The sequence below is a fragment of the Neofelis nebulosa genome, chromosome 5 (assembly GCF_028018385.1).
Source record: "Neofelis nebulosa isolate mNeoNeb1 chromosome 5, mNeoNeb1.pri, whole genome shotgun sequence".
Classification (NCBI taxonomy): Eukaryota; Metazoa; Chordata; class Mammalia; order Carnivora; family Felidae; genus Neofelis; species Neofelis nebulosa.
Window position 1 is genome coordinate 89,651,000 of NC_080786.1, and position 15,997 is coordinate 89,666,996.

The following is a 15,997-nucleotide window of genomic DNA, read 5'->3' on the forward strand; positions in this document are numbered from 1 at the left end:
ACCATTTCTGCCCTCAAGAAGCTCACTATTCATCAAGGAGAAAGGTTTGTGGACAGTCAGAACTTATAGAGGAGACAGGGACCACCACAGCTTTATGATGAGTTCTCTAGATTCAAAAGTCTTTTTCAAATTTTGTTCAAATTATTTGTTCTGTTTAAGTTATTGATGCTGAACTTTTAAGAATTTCTTAAGTGTTTTTATTTAAAGCAATCCAAGAAGAGAAGAGATGGAGTGGAACAGGCAAGGGGGAGACATTCTTCTTTTAGTAAAAGCTACAGTGGCAAACTGGTATAGAAATTTTTTGCAACTAGTGAGTATATTCACCAGGGTTATACTTTCAGCAACAAAAAGCCCTAGGTTGTGGCGTTTTTCTTATTCTCGTCTTTTGTGTTCAGAGAAAGAAAACAGTGTCTAAAAGGCAAGGCTTGAAAAGACAAATGAAGACTTTTATCTTCAATGTTTGCGGCTGATGAAAATAGCAAGGGAGATAGTAGTTCCAAGTACTTCTATGCTTGGGGCACTGTGACTTCAATCTACCTTAGACTGAAGACAAACCAATGGGAAGGATTTTTTTTTTTAATTTGAAAAAATTATAAAAAGGAAGCTTTTTAAAAGAAAGTTAAGAATTGGTATAGATATATCACATTATTTATGCATTTTCCCTAAAAAATACCACTATAAAATTCCCAGTTTCAAATGGCAATTAGTATATACCCAAGTTAAATATTTCCACAAACATAACTTTATTGAACATGCACTAACATTATCAGAAAGGTTATATTAAACCCATTTTGTAGTTGGAAAAAAATTATTACTTAGTGCTTACTTAATTTTCAGTGTTTTAATAAAAATGTAAAGCCTTGAAAACCCAAGCAGAACACTGTCATTTAGAGCCTCTGATAAAACCAATCTGTGTCCTTGGGTAGCTGAGCAGAGGTACTCCACCACTTGGTGGCAGCATGCCTAACTTGCCAGCTTGTATACAGTAAGGACAATCTCTCTACAAAATTAGTTTTATAACATAAAATGTCATATATACCTAAAAATGTACACAACCCCAAACACCAGTAAAGGGCACATGATAATACCTAACCAATGATAGGTGAAGCAAGAAATACAAAACATGTAAAAAAAACAATCATATGGTAGAGAAGGGAAAAACAGCCTCAAATCTAGAATCCACTAAGTGAAAAATACATCCTTCTTCCCCAGCGCTAGGCTGTCTCTCCAGCATCTATATTCAGGTCCATCTATATTCAGGTCTATATTATTTCCAGCATTGACAAATAAATCAGAACTAAATTTAAATCATCCTGATTCCCTAGCATGAATTCCAGAAAAACCTGAATGTAGTGGGACTTATTTCACCTGACATGTTAAAATGTACCTAATCAAGGCAGCACCAGAAATGTCAGCTTCCCAATTGGCCTGCTGTTGGTGAGCCATAACCTTCAGCAGCCTAAAGCAGAAAATGTAGGGCTACACCTGAGTTTTAGAGGCTCATTCACCATTGCTGCCCAGAGACAAACTCCAAGGAGACCTAACTTAGAAGGCAGATAAGGACCTCAGTTCAGATGAGCACAGAGGAGGTTAACAACCACTTTAGGCCAAGCCAAGAACTGACTGTACAACCAGCCAAGGAGCTGAAACACATCCAAAGGCAAAACTAAAAACTCACCGTGGGCAAAAAGCAATTAAGTCCTTCTAGATTTCATATCAGATCCAAACTTTAATGTATGGTCCCCATTAGAGGCCTATTAGTTCAGGAAAATAAAAAGACCTGACAGACCCCCAAAGGGCAGGCCCTGTGACCGACTCCTTTAGTCTTTTCAAATCCAGGATCAGACTTAAGTCTGTAACACATGGAACTACATTAGGGTTTCTTGATAATGGTGATAACAATGTTTGCACAGTGGGGCCTGGTTATTGATGAGCAAATAAACAAATCTGGAGAAATGTCAAGACTTGGAAGTCTAAGGCAAGGCATACTGGAAATATAAATTGGGAAATTTGGAAAGCAATGTGGCAATGTGAATCACTAGCTTTTAAAAAATGTCTGATTGCCATAAATCTATCCCAAAGAAACTATCTAAAAAGTAGACAACAGTTTACACACAAAGGTGTTTACTGGGAGTTTATATAGCAACGAAATTTTGAAAATAACTTAGATGCCTAATGATAGGGTCAATTAAAATATGGTACATTCCAATATACACTACTATGCATAAAAAGTCTTGAATGTTAGGAAAATATTCTTCTGGTATAATGTCGAGTGGAATAAAACAAGAAGGAAATTAAATAAGCAATAATTCAATTCTGTTTTTTTAAAAGCTCTAAATAAAAAAAGACAGGAAGGAAATATTTCAATATATTAATTGTCCCTATCTCTATATGATACAGTACATGATTAAAGTATTTTCTTTAATTCTTTATATTTTTCTGCACTTATTTTCTATAATAAAGAAATGGTTTTCTAACTAATAGAAGAGGTTAAGACTTTATCAAAGTACTCGGTATATCTATTAATATATTCAGTGTTGCTTATAAGCTTGCTAGATGGTTCTGATCTCACTGCTATCACTGCTTTTAGCTCTAATCCTAACCTTAACCATCTCCCTAATCCTGACTTTGAAAAATCAGTGCTAGGGTCAATGAAGGACAGGTGGCAAAACAAGGTCCCTACTTTTTTTTTAAAATTTTTTTAAGTTTATTTGTTTTGAGAGAGAGAGAGCGCACAAGCGGGGGAGGAACAGATAGAAAGGGAGAATGAGAGAGTCCCAAGCAGGCTCCACACTGTCAGTGCAGAGTCCAATGTAGGGCCTGAACTCACAAACTGTGAGATCATGACCTGAGCCAAAATCGACAGTCAGCGGCTTAACTGACAGAGCCACCCAGGAGTCCCCAATGTCACCACCTTCGAGCAAAAAGAGGGAAAGACCTGCCATTTGCTGTCAGCCCCTTCTGAGTACCAAGTTCTGGGCTAGGTTCCATCTACATGTTCTACCACCGCTGTGTTTCATAATCCCTTTATGACTGCCTGTTCTACAAGGTGAGAAAATTTGTCAGCAAGCAGACACATTTCTCCTTCTAGAGCAGAAGTTTCTGGGTTCATTCTTCTTGGGCTGGACCCCCTTGCCTCATTTCCAGAATCAGTACTTTCCCTTCAGCCCACTCATCCTTCTCTGCTAGTCCACTACTGTTAGCTCCACTCTCACCAAGTTCAGGTACCTTCCAAGGGTCACACTGAAAGTGCATATACAGACAAACAACGCTCCTCTCTCCATCAGGAATGCTTATCCAATGCTGGGTCCTTGATTTATCACCTAAAGACATTCACTGGTTCCTGGAATAACCAGGCCTACTTCCCATAGTTACTTCATGACCACATGGTTTTTGCCTCTGATCATCCAGACTATTGTTCTCCAGGGAATCACAAATGCATGCCTCTACATTTGAAGTATCACCACTAGCTCTCCCTCCGCCACACAGCTGCATTTCTCAGGGTTTCCATGAGCCCCTTCTGGCCCCTCAGCCCCATTAGGGCTGTGCCAGCCACATCTGCCAAGTCCAGCAATGGCATGGCCAAGGAAGTAAACCAGCTTCAAAATGTGTATCAGCATAATGCTAGTGCCAGAAATGTGCTTCTGCCACCAGAGCAGTGAAGATGAACCAAACAGGTGGCCGAGTGAAAGAAGACTCAGACCCAAGAAACTGAATAGAACTACCATCCTTAGAGTACAATAGGGCCAGGCTTTACATGCAGGGTCGCTGCTACTGACAGTTTTTTACTTATCTCTTTAAATAGTATCCATGGTCTTAAGTGTTTCTGCTTTTTCACTACATCTCTTGGTATTATGTGGTCACTAAAGCATAGTTGACTATCACCCACAGATGAGCATAAATAAGGAGCATTTACACATCTGCACCTGGGGGAGAAATTCTGAGGCACTCCCCACAACCACCACCATTGTCCAGCACATCCACAGTCACCATGGCTGCCTTAACCAGTAGAAACCAGGTGTGAGGCAATCACCATCTGCATTCCACACCTGCAGCAACCTTCACACTTAGAATCCAAAGAGAACCTTAGAGAAAGCAGGTTTGATGCATAGACCATTGCTGTCCACCATCATTACACCTGTAGGCCCCCTCATCTCCTTACCACCCTCTTCCATTGTCCTGTTCCAAACCAATCTTTAGCCCATCCTACTCTCCCCAGATGTGTCCCCTGCACTCCATCACCATGGCGTCCCTTACTCTGGCTCCTCATCCCCTCAGTGGATAAAAGTTCAAGCTCTGGTGCTAAAGCACCTAGCTTCTTGTTATACTGGCTCTGTGTCCCTAGGCAAGTTACCTAACCTCTTGGAGCCACAGTCCCCTCATATGTAAAAGAGGAAATAAACATACTCACCTCGAAGTTATGCATATCAAATACTTATAACAGCACAATAATGTAGGTTAAAAATAATAATTGCTAGCATTTATTTATTACTTAATAGATCAATTCCAGGGGTTGGACACATTGTCTTTTCCCCCTTAAAATCACATCTGAAAATTCATCCATGTTGTTGAATACCACAGTAGTTAAAAAAGCTAGTCAAAGAAAACTACATATGGTATGATACCCTTTGTATAAAACTCAAAAACAAGCAAAACTAGGGGCGCCTGAGTGGTTCAGTTGCTTAAGTGTACAACTTCGGCTCAGATCATGATCTCCCAGTTTGTGGGTTCAAGCCCCACATCAGGCTCTGTGCTGACAGCTTAGAGCCTGGAGCCTGCTTTGGATTCTGTGTCTCCCTCTCTCTCTGTTCTTCCCCTGCTCATACACTCTCTCTCTCTTTCTCTCTCTCTCTCAAAAATGAATAAATGTAAAAATAAATTTAAAAAGGGGCGCCTGGGTGGCGCAGTCGGTTAAGCGTCCGACTTCAGCCAGGTCACAATCTCACGGTCCGTGAGTTCGAGCCCTGCGTCGGGCTCTGGGCTGATGGCTCAGAGCCTGGAGCCTGTTTCCGATTCTGTGTCTCCCTCTCTCTCTGCCCCTCCCCCGTTCATGCTCTGTCTCTCTCTGTCCCAAAAATAAATTTAAAAAAACGTTGAAAAAAAAAAATTAAATAAATAAATAAATAAATAAATTTAAAAAAAAAACAAGCAAAACTAAACAACATATTGTTTATGAAAACATGTGGTAAACTATACCAAAAAAGCAAGAGGATAAACACAAAACTCAGAGTAATGGTTGTTTTTTTTTTTTTTGGGGGGGGAAGGGGGGTTCATGGTGGGGAAGAGCCACAGGTAGCTTCAGGTAGCCACAGGTAGCCTCAAATGTCACTACAGGTGACATTCTACTTTTAAAGTTGAGGGGTGTGCTCTCAGATGTTCATTTTATTATTATGCTTCATAACTTACATATACATTATATCTATTCCTTAATAGGTAACAAATATTACTATATGTGCATGTGTATATACAGGATAATAATAATTATTATTATATATATAATTATATATATATAAAGTATAATAATTATTATTATTATACTTTAGGAGACAGACTAAGAAGTACTGAGCGCCTGGGTGTTACAGAGAGATTGCTAGATAATTCTTCACCACACACTTGTGGGATGGGCATTCTTTTCCTAAATTAAAAATCAGAACATTAGACTCAGAAATACTGAATAATATGCCCCAGGTCTCACCCCATGCCAAATACCTTCCATTTGCCCCTCCAAATCCATTCTCCATCCTCTCCCCTCAAGCCAACGACCTAGGAGGCTGACCCACATGGACTGCATCAATGGACTTAGCTGGCTTTGGTTGCATTCAGTCAATGACAAACGATGACAGGAGGTCAGAGAATGAAAGGACAGTGAAGTTAAGAGTCTGGATTCCCCTTGCCCCCCATCATGGAATCACCCATAGCCACAGCTCCTGTCAGGTGGCCCTCTCACACAGCCGTCTCTCTCCAGATTCTAAGAACTGTTGATCGTCTTGCCCTTCAGGGCTAGAAGTAGTATCATCTCCCCTCCCTATTGTTTCTAGCCCTGGTATAACTTGGGAATCCAAATCTTGCTGGTTTCCCTGTGCCCTGCCCGCGTGACTATAAATTGTACCTTCCTTAATCTCTTCTCAGATTACCCAGGTTGAGTGGCCATTAGCTTCCTTACTGAGTAGTGATAGAGCTGGGATCTGAACCTCGGTATCTTCTGCCATCCTAGGACACTTCTCTTCCCTTTGTTGGAAGGTCTGCACAGCTCCAAGGAGAGTGATCACTAATGAGGGTAGTTACTGTTGTGATTTTACACTCTTTAGCAGCAGAGTAGAACACTATTTGCTCTTCAGGACTTGTGTTACACACAGCTTAACAAAAGGGACACTTAACTGTTATTGCTCAATTTGTGTAGAATCTGGAACTGTAATAAAAATTATAAGCCCTCTATACATAAGCAACAAAATAAATTTAAAATGAGTGTGAAAAGGCATAAGTTTTGGACAATGCTCTCATTGGTCCTATTTTCTGGACCTCCCGTCACTACTCCCTACCTCCGCCTTTAACTGATAATCTCAGAACAAAGGACAGAATGCCAACAACACATCTCAACAGGCCCTTGCAATAAGACGCACTCAGTGATTATAGTTTGGATAGCTTGGGCTCTCTCAGGCTGAATATAGTGGGAGGAAACCCTTGCAGTTTTTACCTCCTCATCTTTTAACTGTCTTTCTGGCTCATTCTGCATATTTCTATTTTCTGGTGATGCTGTACAAAGACAGTGCTGGCTATAAGCCCAATTTATCTCTTGCTGAAGTCAGTAGAACAAGAGCAAGTGTTATCAAATAATAAGCTGTGAATATTGGCACTTTGGTTTGATTGGCATTACAGAATATCCCATCTTAATTTCTTGTCATCTCTCCTCACCAGTATGATATCTGCAATTCTTGCCAGAACACTTAACATCTCAGCTGCCCTGCTAAGAGCAGAATTAAGTGGCAGACACATCAAGGGGCTAACAATCAGTGCCCTTAGAAGTAGCAGAAAGATGGTCATGACAAAGCAGGATAACAAGGACGATGAAGAGGAGAAATTCAATGCAATAAAATAATCCAGGTTGTTTTTTTTTTTTACTAGATACTTAGAATTTCCTATTTCAAGCATTTGTTCAACTCTCAATAATCACGGTGAGTAGATTATCCACACTGTGAGCTCTGCCTGGGCAATTATTTACTCTCAGGCTACATTTTCTATCCTGTCCCTCAATTTCTAGGAAAATTCATCAGTTGATTGTATCTGAGTATCTGCCTTCTGTTCCTTTCATGTACAAGTAGCTGCAAACAGATAGCAGAGCAGGATAAAAAAGCTAGCTAAGTATAGCATGGATGACAGTCAGAAAAGATAACACGAGAGCCCACCAAGATGCCTATCCAGGCCCTGGCTCATAGTAGGCACTCAGTAAACATTGTTGAATTCAGTAAGTGGACTTATTAGCAAGTTGAACCAGAAGGCTTTTCAGGCCCCTTCCCACACTGCTAGTCTGTGATTCCTCAAAACAAGATGACAGAAAGCATGGAGAAGATCCTGGAGATGGGTGCTCAAAGCCATCAGAGGCACAAAAGGGAAGTTGGAAAAAACTTAATTCCTGCCAAGATGGATCCCAAAAGAGTAAGCAGGACTGTTCCAAACTGTCACACTCCAGGATGATCCTTGGTCCCACATGATGCCCCCAAATTCCCACAGAGTCCAAAGGAACTAGAAAGCAGTTCTCTCAGGATTTCAGATGTAGATATCATCTGAAGTGAAATCCCAGGCCCTAACTTTTTTAGTGAGCCTCAGAAATGACGTGTATGTTAGTGGGGGTAATAGTACTCTGTTTTGAGGTTCTAGATTTTATGATGCATTTTTCCCCCAATATCATAGAAACACAAAATTTGGGGCAAGAAATCTTAGAAATGATCTAATCCAGCCTCCAGCCCAATGGAGGAATTCTTCCTACAGTATCCCTAACAGAAGGTCACCCAGTCTCCAGCTGACAGAAAGCCCACCCACTTTCTCCAGGGGCAGCAGCATTACTGCTGGACAGCTCCCAGGTGGGCAGGTTCTTTCTTCACTTCTACCCATTGATGCAGCAGGGACCATGCCTGCTCCCTCCTCTTTGGGACAGCTCTCCTGACACCTGAAGTCAGGAATCACTGTTCTTCCATTTTCATTCCTGCCAGAAAACATCCTTCAATCCTTTAACTACAGAGACACCCAGTCTGTGGATTCTTCAATACGCTGCTCCCCTGACAATACTCTAAGTGGTCAACAGGATTCTTAAAACGAACTGTCAGAGGTGCACCTGGGTGGCTCAACCAGTTAAGCATCCGACTTCAGCTTAGGTCATGATCTTACAACTCATGAGTTCGAGCCCCGTGCTGGCTCTGTGCTGACAGGTCAGAGCTTGGAACCTGCTTTAGATTCTGTCTCCCTGTTTCTCTGCCCCTCCCCCACTCATTCTCTCTCTCTCTCTCTCTCTCTCTCTCTCTCTCTCTCTCTCTCTCACCCTCCCTCCCTCCCTCCCTCCTTCCCTCCCTCTCTCAAAAATAAATAAACATTTTTAAAAAATTTAAAAGGGGCCCCTGGGTGGCTCAGTCGGTTAAGCATCCGACTTCGGCTCAGGTCATGATCTCGCGGTCTGAGTTCGAGCCCCGCATCGGGCTCTGTGCTGACAGCTCGGAGCCTGGAGCCTGCTTCGGATTCTGTGTCTCCCTCTCTCTCTGACCCTCCCCCGTTCATGCTCTGTCTCTCTCTGTCTCAAAAATAAAATAAACATTTAAAAAATTTTTTAAAAATTTAAAAATGGGGGGCGCCTGGGTGGCTCAGTCGGTTAAGCGGCCGACTTCGGCCCAGGTCATGATCTCGCGGTCCGTGAGTTTGAGCCCCGCGTCGGGCTCTGTGATGACAGCTCAGAGCCTGGAGCCTGTTTCAGATTCTGTGTCTCCCTCTCTCTGACCCTCCCCCATTCATGCTTTGTCTCTCTCTGTCTCAAAAATAAATAAACGTTAAAAAAAAATTTTTTTTTTAATTTAAAAATGGACTGGCAGAGTTCAGTGTTGCAGAGTTGAATGCAGTGGTCCAGATGTGGCCTGGCCCTCACAGAGGATGGTGGGACTATTTCTTCCCATTCATTTATAAATTACCACAACCATCTGTTTAATCATCTTTTCTAGAATAGTGCCAGAAATGGCCGTCAAGATGACTCATTCCTTAGATTTCAGGATCTTCTTTCATCACTTACTGGTCCTTATTTGCCTGCCTTCTTTTAGCCAGCTCATCTCTTATGCTACCAGCACAGTCATATATTGCACTGCCCTTTATTCTTACTGGTTTGTACAAGGTAGGGGAATATCCAGGTTTTACCTAACTTTACCAAAATATCTTTTCCTGCTCACCATGAACACTCAGTCAGCCTGGCATACAGAGGCTCTAAATATTTGTTAAATAAATAAAGAATGAATGAATGCATGAATAAATAAATGTCAAATGTCACCTACAGATGATTACACCAGTCTGTAGAGCACACTCCACCCCAAAAGGAGCCTGTCTTTTAGCTTCCTGGGCCATGACCCAGAATAGATCATTTCTTCTCATCAGTATCATTGACCTCGTCTAACTATTCATTTTCACAGTTTCCCTTCTTTCCCAAACCTGTGGTTAGCAGAAGAGTGGCAAATATTATCTGACCCACTAAGTTCTTCAGTTTCCCTCCCTAGACTTCAGTGTCTTTAGAACAATTCTGTTCCAGGTTTTGCTTCCAACAGTAGTCATATGTGAACTTGGGGACATGAGTGGCATGACTAGTTGGTAAACTCTGCAGCCTGCCAGGTACTCACACTCCTCCTGAACAAGAGCCCTTGGGACAGAGGTGGCAGAACTCCAAGGAAAATCCTTCCCACTGAAGGCAGCAACAGGAGTCCTGCCCCCCACCTGCCAGAACCCGTGAAGAACCTCTTCCTTTCTCAGGGGCAATGCCTGAGACCACCCTCTGAGAGGCAAAGAGCTACCATCTAGTATATTCCTTCAATGATAATGTATTGCTTCTCCTTATCTGTGACCTTCCTTTCAGCCCCTCTTGGGTTTCATTCCCCTTCACCCAGCAGAAATCTTTCCTTTTAACTGCTTCCAATCTATTCTGTCCTATCTTTGCTTAACAAATCAGAATGAAGAAAAGTGTCCTTCAAACTCTTTTACCTTCTATTCTGTAGAAGGTAAGTGTACATTAGCTGCAGGGATGTGAAAAACATACCAGAAAGGAAAAAAATATACCTTTCGTATCTCCTGGGACCCCAATTTCTTCTGGCTCTGAAAGAACTAAGAGTTCATCATGGGTCTCCGTGAAAACTTTTCTTGTAAATTGCTTTAGAAAATGCCTGGTTTTATGCCTGATAGTAGTATACTTGGGAAAGGTGCTTTTAAAACTGCTTAGCCCCTAGATGACTAAATTGCTAAATTACCTACATCAATCATGGGTTATTTAGTCCATCTCCTTGCCTCTGAGACAGATGGGAATATTTCTTCTCTCCAAAGACCTCCAAGAAAAAAAATATATATTCTATTCTATTCCTCATCCAAAGACTCTTGCACTCCAAGTTTAGAAGTTCTTCTTTGCATAGAACCCAAGTCCCTTTTGTTGGAACTTAAGACCTTTTATCTTTTTTTCTGGTCTCCAGCGGATATCATAAAGAAAAAAAATAGACACTATTCAACATCTATTTGTTCACAGCCTTCTGCCTGGGGCTCTTCAGGGCTCCCCATTCTATTCAATATCCTCCCAAGCACTTGATGGCTGCTCTTAAAACTCCTTTACCACCTGCCCATCACCATCCACCAATCCCTTTACATTTGTCTCCCTCATAGCACTTCGAGATCTAGCGCTTGCCTCATTTGACACCTGCTTCAAGAACTAATCAGCGCTTGCAACAATTATCCAAGGTCTCCTAGCAGAGGCGGAGCTGAATATGGAGCTCCTGTCTATAATTTACTAATTCTCCTATAAAATGCACAGAGACAAGAAGATTTTGAAGGCCCAAAGTACCACTTCTCATTTGCCACAAGAAACACTTGACAGGCTCCAGCTCCGTTAAGTGGCAGAGAACAGAAATCTCTCTGGCCAAGTGCAAGGACAGGAGAGCCCTGGATCAGGAGTCAGGAAGGCAGAGTTCTAGGCCAGCCACTGACACTGATGCCCAGTGAGCAGCTCTCATCCCTACTGACCCTAATTCCTAAGCAGAGCACAACATGTAGTTGCCTAGACAGCTTCTCAGGGCTCTTCCAGCATTCACATTCTGTGATTCTCTGAGTCTACAAAGGCCTTTATTCTCCCTTCTTAAAAGATACAGACCATGGCCTCAACACGTCTCTCTCCACCACCTCCATGGCCAGCACCACCAGGAAACACTTGGAAACCAATGTTTCTCAACCTGTTAAAATGATCATCGTTCCCTGCCCCAAAAGAACTTTTCTATGCTTCCTTCCTCAATTGTCAAGTCAATGAAAATTTAATGCCGTGAATATATTGTATACCTTTTTAGGTACCGTATATATACCTGTGCTTAATACATATAAGGACAGGTTTTTGCTACCCCCCACACCAAGAACCAATTTTCATCCTCCTTAGAGACAATATTAACCCTGCTGAAAATGTGTGATCTAGATTGGACTGAGGGCTCAGTCTAACTGTATGATTCAAGTGGGGTTATTTGTCCCAAACTCCAAAAGCCATAAACCATATTCACAAGCCGTAAGTTTTGAAAACAACCCATTGCACAAGCCAAGGTGGACTCAGCTAACTTCCTACTTCCCTAAGGAAAACAGCAGCTTCCCACCCTCTTCCTCAGGCCACAGAGTCTCCACTCCAGGGCCTGTCCTGGTCCTCACCTCTGCCCAGGGCTCCTACTCCATTCATATGGATCCCAGCAGTAACAATGGGAATGATGAGAACAAGGTGAACAATGGGTGACATTGTTCCAGGAATAATTAGAATCCACTCCAAGGGCAGAAACAACTGCCCGGGCTGGGATGGAGGCTCATTCTAGCTCACTCACACGAGCCCAGTTCCCCACTCCCCGGCAGGATATTCCCCTTCACCTTACCTTGGCACGCTGGCCAAATAGGTCACGAGTTTCCGCAGGTCTTCCTGTCTTATTCTGTCATGATTGCTGCGAGCAGGGAAGGTCAGAATGGGTCCACCTCGCTTATCACGGCCCCCTGTAGGGAGGAAGAGGAGGGCGGTTAAGAAAACCAGCTGGAAAGCATGCTGCACAGAAAAAAGAATTCCATCTGAGTGCTGGATGAAACAGGCAGAAATATGATGCCCGGAGAAATGCAGTCACTGGTTAGGTGAAGGGTATGGAGTTTGGGTGTAGCTAACATGTGTAACCTTGGGCAAGACTTTTTGACTTCTCTGACACCTCATTTGCAAAGTGCACCTGAAAATAATGATGAGCATCTTACAGGGTTGCCACAAGGACTGATGGGGAAGCACTTTAAAACATAAAGCTCTCCACAACTGTGAGATGATAATGAAGGTGGTGGTGACTGCTCTCATTGAGAAAACAAGCTATCGAATGTGTTATGGTCTTTGAAAATTTAACCTTCAATTCACTTCTCTTTGCAGACCTCTGTGAGGTAGAAGTGCTCAAGATGAACTGACTACTGTAGTGAGAAACCCTTAAAGCATCCATCCAGGACATCACTGCTGGGAGATTTTCAGATTCATAGAAAAGATGTTAAGTGCTTTCTACACAGTCAAGATTCCACCCCTGCCTGTCTGCCTGCCTGAGGTACCACCTGTCACTCCTGCTAGAGGAGTACAGGAATCTTGATCAGAAACAAGGATGCTCAAGGTCTTAATCATGGCAAATGCATATGTACACACTATGATTATAAATGTTTTCTAAATATCACATTAAAATAAGCAGGAAGGAGTATAGTGAAATGATGATCATTGTTGCTATTAGACAGCTGGGATTTTACATGGTTGCTTTTTCTTCTTTTTTCTAAACTTTCTTTTCACTATTTATTATAGGATTTAAAGATTTATTCTATAATGTGTGCTATGATTAGGAAGCAGGGCCAAGTTTCTCAGGAGGGTCACAGAGGACAAAGCTAAGGTACATCCTTACAGGCACTGGTTATTATGCACAGAAAACCCCTGTCATGATCACAGACTCTTGCACACATCCCAGGCAGCTGCCTGACATCCTCCAGAGTGGGGACCACAAGGGGATACAATTCAAGAAGGGGGAGGAAGTGGCATGGCCATCACCAATACTAGAAAAGAAGCTTAAAGCTCAGCCCTCTGAATAAGGAGCTCTTCAAGGAAAGGCAGAGCCTCCCAGGGTCCCCACCCAAGTGTGAGTTCATGAATAATGTTTCCCTCTGATTGTGGGGTCCAGAAGCCATACAGACAGAAGGGAAGCTCGACAAACAAAACCTAAACCACTCAAGGATACTCCTGAGGAGGAAATAGGAAGACTGCAAAGAGAAAAGGATCAAACAAGATCAGGCCAGTGAGGGACGTGCCCTGATGAGAAAACATTTCAGCAGTACCACCCCCACTTCCAGCCCCACAGCAGGGCGATCTGTGTAGACACACCACAGTGTGGGACCTGGGCCCCTAGCTCCAGACCTTCCATACCATGGGCCCTGGTTCTTTGTATGAAAAACCACCCCAACTCATCTATCTTGGAAATGATCCCCATTTCCCAACTGCCTTCCACATGAGGAAAAGGAAGCAGAGGATTAAATGGAAGGTTTCCCTGTGGGACCCAAGGAATTTAACAAAAATCCCCTACCCCTGGACAAGCAGAGCAAGACTAATTCCATTTTGTGCTACACCCACCATCTCATGTATAACCCCCACATGACCTACTTATTGCTTAAGGCACTCCCCCACCCTAGTCAAGCCGCTGAGCACACCCTTACTGGAAACCGGCTCATTTAGGTATGCGGAACCCCTAACCGCCAAAGAATGTAAACCCCGCCTTTTGCTCGCCAAACTTGCACGTCAATTCTGACCAGAGTGATAGGCTAGTTCAAACAGTTACTATAGGGTAAATTGTAATTCAATTGGCCACCTGCGTGTGGACTGACATGAATGTGCAACTTTCTGTGTGTTACAATCTCATTGGCCACTGGCCCCTATAAAACTGCTACGCCTCTTAACCTAGGGGTCCAAGTCCCTGCTCTGCTGTGTCGGGTATACTCGGGCCCAAGCTCGAGCTTGCAAATAAACCCTCGTGTGTTTGCATCGGTATCGGCTCCTTGGTGGTCTCTTGGATTCAAAATCGGGGGCATTACATCCCAAAAGCTGGGAGCATCTCTTGTACCCACAACCTTCCTCTCTAGCCATGAACCATCCTAAGGATTTTCACTCTTGGGTGGTTTTAACTGCAGTTGTTGCCTTTCTTCCTGATTTTCCGTAGACACAGTAGAGCCATGAGAACATGGAGTGCCAAGACTGGCTTGTTTGGCAAAGACTCACTACGGACTTTATAAGACTGTTGGAACTGTCCTTCCTGAGCTAGAGCTAGTTCTGCCCTTGGAAATAAGAGTTTCATAAATATGGCTGGGGAAGGTTCCAGATGGCAGAGGAGAGGGAGGGAAAGGAGAAAGCCTGGGTCAGGGCAGCCCGGTCCCTTCAGTAAGCATGGAGAAGGATTCAAGAGGGGGCAGCAGGATCAGCCAGATGTTTCTCAGAAAGGAGATGACCTTGCAAGTGTGTAGGAAGCAGAGGAGGAAGGGGCATAGTGAAAGAGAATCACTGTGCTGGAAAGAGTGGGACAATGGGTAGAACAAGGCCTCAGAGCTGGTGCAAGAAGAGGGGTCCTGTCCCCTTCTCTGAAGCAGGCTGATACAACTCAGAGAGGGAGGAGGAAACAAATAAATGAAGGAGTGGGAGAAATTCAGCCTGCCTGGGGGACACTACTCTTTAGGTGAAATAGCAAATGAGGTCACCTGTCAAGGATCAGGATAGGTTCGAGGTGCTGGGAGAAAGGGGAGAAGACCATCACTGATCAGTGTCCCAAGAGAATGAACAGCAGGACTGTGTATGAGGTAGGCTAAAAGGAATGAGGCAGGGAACTGGGACACAGTGAGACCTCTTTTGGGAGGTCTCGCCATCGTATCTGTGTTAGGTTCTAACCTGAGTGAAGGCAGAATAAAGCTAATGCATGCATAAGTGGAGAGGACCCAGTGCAGGTAGGAAATGTCCTACTGGATCATGAGTTCCCAGAGAAGAGGGGACAGATGTTTTGCTCATCTGAAATCCATCCTTTCCCAACTTATAGGAGAACACCAGAAAGGGTCAAAGGTAAGAGGCTAAGTCCATGGATGCACATATCAAGGGTTAAGGTCGTAGATATTCATGGCCTAAATAAGGAGGTGGAAAACTTTGGTGCCAAGGAGGCTGAGAAGCCATGAAGGTGTAGGATTGGATGGATAGTTGATATGGTGCTGAAATTACAGAGCGTGATACACAGGGATGAAGAATGAGAATCCTCCCTGCTGAAGTCAGTGTGCATTATGGAGGTGGATCCCAGAGGGTATGAGACACAAGTAGCCAAGTTTTGAAAAGGTGCTGGTATTCCTTTACTCATCACATTCCTGCCGTGGACCTGCGCATGTGAGGCTTTGTTGCCAGGAGCTACAGGACAGGTATAAAGAGGATAAAGAGGGAGGGGACAGTCTGATGTTCTAGAAGTAGCACTGATCCCCTTCCAGAGAGGCAGGGTAGGGTAGGGTTGGGGAAGAGGCAAGACCAAAAGCGGGACCATTAGGGCTTCCCTGACTGAGCCAGAGGAACAATGCTGCTCAAAAATTTTCAGGGGGTATCAGGCTCCAGTTAGGGCAAGTGGGGAAGGTGGGGGATGGTGGGAGAAGAAAAATACATTGAGGGCATCATACCAAAATTCTGGCCAATGTAACAATAGTTAGCAAGATGTTAATGGATACACATGATTTCCTT

General features: G+C 43.3%; 1 protein-coding gene across 23 annotated transcripts in view; it reads right to left on the reverse strand.

Annotated features, from left to right (window-relative positions):
- Window positions 1–15,997, reverse strand: part of KALRN (kalirin RhoGEF kinase) — a 672,273-nt gene that overhangs the window by 459,651 nt on the left and 196,625 nt on the right. For all 23 annotated transcript variants that reach the window (XM_058731109.1, XM_058731107.1, XM_058731105.1 and 20 more), the window contains exon 3: window positions 12,123–12,237. In XM_058731109.1, coding sequence (XP_058587092.1) covers window positions 12,123–12,237 — 115 coding nt within the window. The remainder of the gene's footprint in view (window positions 1–12,122; window positions 12,238–15,997) is intronic.